Genomic DNA, 7460 nt, shown 5'->3' on the forward strand with positions numbered 1-7460 from the left:
TGAGGCAGAATTGCCTCTTCCACTGGGGATCGATGTCCCTTACTCACAGGGCTGGTGCAAGCATTTTAGACACCCTAGGCGAAACCTCAATTTGCCATCCCCTTGGCTCCACCCTTGACTCCACCCCCTTTCCCCTGCCAATGTAAACCCCACCTTTTTAATGAAGGACCCATCAATGCAGCCTCACCAGCGCCCATCAATGCAGCCTCACCAGCACCCATCAATGCAGCTTCACCAGCGCCCATCAATGCAGCCTCACCAGCACCCATCAATGCAGCTTCACCAGCGCCCATCAATGCAGCCTCACCAGCACCCATCAATGCAGCTTCACCAGTACCCATCAATGCAGCCTCACCAGCACCCATCAGATGTAGCCTCACCAGTGCCCATCAATGCAGTTTTACCAGCGCCCATCAATGCAGCTTCACCAGCGCCCATCAATGCAGCCTCACCAGCGCCCATCGAATGCAGCCTACCAGTGCCCATGAATGCAGCCTACTAGTGCCCATCAATGCAGCCTCACCCGCGCCTATCAAATGCAGCCTCTACCAGCACCCATCAATGCAGCCTCACCAGCGCCCATCAATTCAGCCTCACCAGCGCCCATCAAATGCACCCTCGCCAGTGCCCATCAATGCAGCTTCACCAGCGCCCATCAATGCAGCCTCCCCAGCACCCATCAAATGCAGCCTTACCAGCGCCCATCGATGCAGCTTCACCAACACCAAACAAATGCAGCCTACCAGTGCCCATCAATGCAGCCTACCAGAGCCCATTATTGCAGCCTCACCAATGCCCATCAATGCAACCTCACCAGCGCCCATCAAATGCACCCTCGCCAGTACCCATTAAATGCACCCTCGCCAGTGCCCATCAATGCAGCCTCACCAGCACCCATCAAATGCAGCCTTACCAGCGCCCATCGAATGCAGCCTACCAGTGCCCATGAATGCAGCCTACTAGTGCCCATCAATGCAGCCTCACCCGCGCCTATCAAATGCAGCCTCTACCAGCACCCATCAATGCAGCCTCACCAGCGCCCATCAATGCAGCCTCACCAGCACCCATCAAATGCACCCTCGCCAGTGCCCATCAATGCAGTTTTACCAGCCCCCATCAATGCAGCTTCACCAGCGCCCATCAATGCAGCCTCACCAGCACCCATCAAATGCACCCTCGCCAGTGCCCATCAATGCAGTTTTACCAGCGCCCATCAATGCAGCTTCACCAGCGCCCATCAAATGCACCCTCGCCAGTACCCATTAAATGCACCCTCGCCAGTGCCCATCAATGCAGCCTCACCAGCACCCATCAAATGCAGCCTCACCAGCGCCCATCGAATGCAGCCTACCAGTGCCCATGAATGCAGCCTACTAGTGCCCATCAATGCAGCCTCACCCGCGCCTATCAAATGCAGCCTCTACCAGCACCCATCAATGCAGCCTCACCAGCACCCATCAAATGCACCCTTGCCAGTGCCCATCAATGCAGCCTCCCCAGCACCCATCAAATGCAGCCTTACCAGCGCCCATCGAATGCAGCCTACCAGTGCCCATCAATGCAGCCTCACCCGCGCCTATCAAATGCAGCCTCTACCAGCACCCATCAATGCAGCCTCACCAGCGCCCATCAAATGTAGCCTCGCCAGTGCCCATAAATGCAGATTCACCAACACCAAACAAATGCAGCCTACCAGTGCCCATCAATGCAGCCTCACCCGCGCCTATCAAATGCAGCCTCTACCAGCACCCATCAATGCAGCCTCACCAGCGCCCATCAATGCAGCCTCACCAGCACCCATCAAATGCACCCTCGCCAGTGCCCATCAATGCAGTTTTACCAGCCCCCATCAATGCAGCTTCACCAGCGCCCATCAATGCAGCCTCACCAGCACCCATCAAATGCACCCTCGCCAGTGCCCATCAATGCAGTTTTACCAGCGCCCATCAATGCAGCTTCACCAGCGCCCATCAAATGCACCCTCGCCAGTACCCATTAAATGCACCCTCGCCAGTGCCCATCAATGCAGCCTCACCAGCACCCATCAAATGCAGCCTCACCAGCGCCCATCGAATGCAGCCTACCAGTGCCCATGAATGCAGCCTACTAGTGCCCATCAATGCAGCCTCACCCGCGCCTATCAAATGCAGCCTCTACCAGCACCCATCAATGCAGCCTCACCAGCACCCATCAAATGCACCCTTGCCAGTGCCCATCAATGCAGCCTCCCCAGCACCCATCAAATGCAGCCTTACCAGCGCCCATCGAATGCAGCCTACCAGTGCCCATCAATGCAGCCTCACCCGCGCCTATCAAATGCAGCCTCTACCAGCACCCATCAATGCAGCCTCACCAGCGCCCATCAAATGTAGCCTCGCCAGTGCCCATAAATGCAGATTCACCAACACCAAACAAATGCAGCCTACCAGTGCCCATCAATGCAGCCTACCAGAGCCCATTATTGCAGCCTCACCAATGCCCATCAATGCAACCTCACCAGCGCCCATCAAATGCACCCTCGCCAGTACCCATTAAATGCACCCTCGCCAGTGCCCATCAATGCAGCCTCACCAGCACCCATCAAATGCAGCCTTACCAGCGCCCATCGAATGCAGCCTACCAGTGCCCATCAATGCAGCCTACTAGTGCCCATCAATGCAGCCTCACCCGCGCCTATCAAATGCAGCCTCTACCAGCACCCATCAATGCAGCCTCACCAGCGCCCATCAATGCAGCCTCACCAGCACCCATCAAATGCACCCTCGCCAGTGCCCATCAATGCAGTTTTACCAGCGCCCATCAATGCAGCTTCACCAGCGCCCATCAAATGCACCCTCGCCAGTACCCATTAAATGCACCCTCGCCAGTACCCATTAAATGCACCCTCGCCAGTGCCCATCAATGCAGCCTACCAGAGCCCACCAATGAATGTTTGCTTGCTTCCATTAATTCGTGAGTCGGGACACAGACACAGTTCTCCGAGGCCGCTGTGCGAATGGAACAGTGGCTGCCTGCTGATGCTGAGACTTAGTTGCTTGCTGCAGAGAGAAGAGAGTAGAAACATCAGTGGCCGGGCGCCCTATGCAGCAGGGCGCCCTAGGCGGCTGCCTATTATGCCTAGTGGTAGCACCGGCCCTGCTTACTCAACAGCCAGTGATCGCCTTTTTCTCATCACGCTGTGACGGCGCGGAGAAAAAAAAAAAACATTAACAAACTTTGTTTTGATCACGTGATCAGCTGTCATTGGCTGATAGCTGATCACATGGAACGGGCCCCTTACTCGGATCCGTGATCACCTGAGTCTCAGTGACTCGGTGATCACAGCACGCCCTGCAGGGGGCACTCGGGGCGCACGCAAAGGGGAGGACATATATTAATGTCCTACCGGCATTTGGGGTCTGTGCTGTAGCTGTCATTTGGCAATAGTGCAGGCGCTAGTGGTTAAATATATTCGCCACGATCATTGTAAGAGGAATCACCTGTAGATTGCGCCCCCTTTCTGACCAGGCCACATTCTTGTATTTATATTTAGTGTGCTGCAGCTTTAACTGACAATTGCACGCTCCTGCGCTGTACTACCCAAATCAAATTCACGCCCTTTTTCCCACCACATATAGAGCTTTTTTTGCAAATCTTGTGCTACATGAAAAAGTGCGCCTAATCCAAAAATTGTATTTGTATTGTTTCTTTCTACATTTGTTTCATGTGTTGATGTCATTTTTAGATTACAATTGTAGTTTAATTATGGAACCCGTGTCTCTTCTCTTTTTGTTTTGCAGTTCCATTGTGCGCAAACGCGGGCAGCCGGGGCGCCGAGGAAAGCCGGTATCTCTCCTCCCCCATGAGGCCGAGCTATTAGCTGGGATAGGGGAGGATGAGATAGCCCAGCTGCAGGCTCATCAAGGTTGGTCTCAGGATTGCATTGTGTGCAAGACATTTTTTTTGTCAAGCATCGGACATTTACCATGTTGTGTTTGATTTTATTTAAAGTTCGTATCAAGGCCCAGCGGCGCCGGAAGCGGAGGGAGGAGGAGGAGCAGGAGTCCTCAAGTTCTTCCTCAAGTTCTTCCTCAAGCAGTAACAGTAAGTAGTGTTCTAGTAGTAGTACTAGTAGTGTACTAGTTGTCAGTGGCGGCTGCCGGTGCTCTAAATGTTTGGGGGGCGCAAGCGAAAATAAATAAATTGCAGCCTCACTGTGCCTATCAAATGCAGCCACTGTGCCATCAATTATCACCACTGTGCCATGCCATCAAACGCAGCCACTGTGCCAATTGTTACCACTGTGCCCATTGTTGCCACTGTGCATGTCACTGTGCCCTTTAATTGTCACCACGGTGCCCATTGTCGCCACTGTGCCCATTGTCACCACTGTGCCCATTGTCACCACTGTACCCATTGATGCCACTGTGCCCTTTGTCGCCTCTGTGCCCATTGTCGCCGCTGTGCTCTGATAGGCACTTCCGCAGCTGGCAACAATAACATACATTCATGCAATAAATTAATGTATGTTATTTGCGAGAGCCAGAGGGGGTGGCGCTGCAGAGCACTCTATAGACGGACCGCCATCACTGCAGTTAGTATAAGTAAAATAAACATTCTTAAAGGGCCCTTTTTTTTTGGACTACAGGAGGGGGGGCGGCGCCCAGGCGCCCCCTATGGATGAGCCACCACTGGTACTAGTGACTGACTATACAGTGGGTCCTTTTCCATTTGTCCAGCCTTCCGTTGTCAATTTCAGTGTCATTGCTTCTCGCTCAAGCACTGACAGCCTCAGGTAGAGCCTCTGCGACGCTCTGTCAGGTAACACAAGTGTTTGCGTAACTTACGCAATTTGACAGAACGTCGCGGTCTGAACTGAGACGCCTGATCAGTGGTGGTCGCTGGAACCAGGACAGGTAAGTACCTCTTTATTTTTCAACAGATTTTTTCTAAATGGTGAATGCTTTGTAGATAAACATTAGTGACCAGTGACCTGCCCTGCCTGTATTGCCCATGGTAATAGAGAGATAATATAATACATTGTATAGTATTTTTGTTTCTTTGAAGATTGGACATTGTGACGTTCAACATTTCTCCTTTATTAAATAAATAGGTGTCATCCAGTCAGAGGGGGAGACGCAGGAGGAGGAGGAGGCTGAGGCGGGAACGCCCACATGTAAGTTCGTATAATCTTGCTAGTATCTGCTGATGAGTGATGATGATCATACCGTACATCTTTCAATGTTCTTGTACTAATGTGTGAGATTGTTGTACACTAGTGACTGCAGATTGTAATGTTCTTTTCTATATTATTCTTAATCAACAGCTACTGAGGCTGAGCAGGATGTGGAGGAGATCTGCCCTGGGGAGGCTGCTGGTGATGCTCAGGATGGTGTCCAACAGCCAGGCGCGTCAGGTCCAGGGGGTAAGTAGTATACTTTTTTTTTGTATTTTCCAGGCAAATATAGTATTTAAAAAATGAAATGCTGACGGCATACCTTGTGTAGAAATGGTTGTGATTTCTTCTGCAAGGCTTTGGTTGAGCTGCCATTATTAATTATTTATCAGTCCCCCTCTGCAGTTGATTCCAGTCTTCCTGTTAGCATTACCTGTGCTGCCTTGTTAAACCCTTAACGTCACTTCCCTGATCACGCCACCTTCTTGCTGCAGTTCAGATTCCCAGTCTGAGCCAATCACTGCCATCGTGAATGACACAGCTGGCTGGAGGGGGTGTGTCAGACAAGAATCTCCAACTATTGTCTGGCAGTCCCTGGACATGTTCAATCTCTGCCATGCCCCTGATGCATGCATTAACACTTTCCTCATGATGTCTGGTGCCTCACCTTTGGCATCATCTAAAGCAGGGGTCTCCAAACTGTGGCCCGAGGGCTAGATGTGGCCCCTTGCTAGCCTTTATCCATCCCTTGGACACTATTACTCCCACTGGCACCAACAATGGGGCACTATTTCCTCCACTGATACCATTGATGGGATATTATTCCTCCTACTAAGAGGGGCACTACACGTTCTATTGCCCAGTGCCCACCAACCCTTTGGCCATATTTATTCTTACTGATGCCGGGCCCCGAACATTTCGACCCCCGCTAGCTACAGACACAACCCGGCCCTCCTAAAGCCTGAAGGACAATAAACTGGCCCTTTGTTTGAAAAGTTTGGAGACCCCTGATCTAAAGCAAAAAATTGTAAATGACCTTGTGACCTTAGGTCATCCCTAATGCAATGTATTAAATGGCTTCTCTTTGGTGTGTGTAGTGTTATTGTTAATAGCTGGTATAGCTAATTTTTTTATACTTGCAAGTGCATATTTTTTCTTCCATATTTGCGACAGTCAGTCAGTCTTGATGAGGTAGATTAGTTAGTGGTGGTCGGTCGGTCAGCACTTAGGTGTCCATTACACCTTTAGATTTTCTCCAGGGACCAAGTGGATGCACCATGCCACCAAGCGGATAAAATCTTGCGGAGATTCCCCTTTACACTGCTTGATGTGTAGAAGGGAATCCCTTTGTATTCTGACCCCCTGGCCTGGGGAGGACACTCAGCTCCGCCCTGGTCAGAGTCAGTACAGTAAAGTACTACACCTTCCTGCACAGCTCTGCAAACTTTGGGATGATGCAGCGAATTGACACAGACAGACACCACTATCTCCTACACACAAATTGATAAGGTGCATCTCACTGAATATCAAAAATTGAAAACTGGTATGTAAGTGAAAACATCTCAAGATGTTACATGATTGTCTACAAGGGCTGGGAGATAATTGCCTTTATATAATGTTAGGGTGAAGAAGCCATGTGTATTTCTATTGTATTATCTATCTAATGTATTTTCTTTTCTTCACAGATCAGGATGAATACATTCTAGACCTCCGGGCAGTGGAGGAAGACCTGAACCTGCACGCGCCTGGTTCGGATCACAGTCCTCCCTCCCCAGCAGTTTCTCCGGCGCGTGATCTCCTCCACCCTTCAGCATCCCCCCACCTACAAATTGGCACGGGCACCTCCTCCCCACATCAAACAGGTCCAGGACACGCCCACTCTCCAGAGCCAAGGAGACCCTATAGGAGGCTGTCTCAAGCCCTGGCCCTCCTAAATCGACGGCAGATGGCTCTGGAGAGGTACCAAAGGGCAACTAGGAGGATGGTTAGCAACAGTTTGGCAGCCATTCACTCCACACTTGAGCGCCTGGTCACCAGGTTGGAGGGAAATGAATGAGGGGCCTTTTTTTTTTTTACATGTTTTTGTTTTCAATAAAAAAAAAAATATTCAGAAATAATTGTTTTCTTGAGTTTTGCTTTCCTTGTTAGGTTCATTAGGTGATGTACTGTATGTAAATGAACTAGTCCATGTATTGTTACTAACTTACATTTAACCATCAGGCTGAACTTAGGAAAGTTAAGAGATTTCTCTCTACACTATTTCGAAGTGCAAAGGGTAATCCCATGTATATTAATTATATTGTGT

The 7460-nt window shown here is 50.5% G+C and overlaps 1 protein-coding gene across 1 annotated transcript; it reads left to right on the plus strand.

The window, feature by feature from the left end:
- The first annotated feature begins 3920 nt into the window (after positions 1 to 3920).
- On the plus strand, positions 3921 to 7225 carry LOC120925030 (putative protein TPRXL). The gene is made up of 4 exons (XM_040335931.1): positions 3921 to 4083; positions 5093 to 5155; positions 5306 to 5404; positions 6841 to 7225. The coding sequence occupies exons 1-4, from the start codon at positions 3966 to 3968 to the stop codon at positions 7209 to 7211; spliced, it is 651 nt and encodes a 216-aa protein (XP_040191865.1). The 5' UTR covers positions 3921 to 3965; the 3' UTR covers positions 7212 to 7225.
- The last annotated feature ends 235 nt before the right edge of the window (positions 7226 to 7460 follow it).

Source organism: Rana temporaria, chromosome 1 (assembly GCF_905171775.1).
Source record: "Rana temporaria chromosome 1, aRanTem1.1, whole genome shotgun sequence".
NCBI lineage: Eukaryota > Metazoa > Chordata > Amphibia > Anura > Ranidae > Rana > Rana temporaria.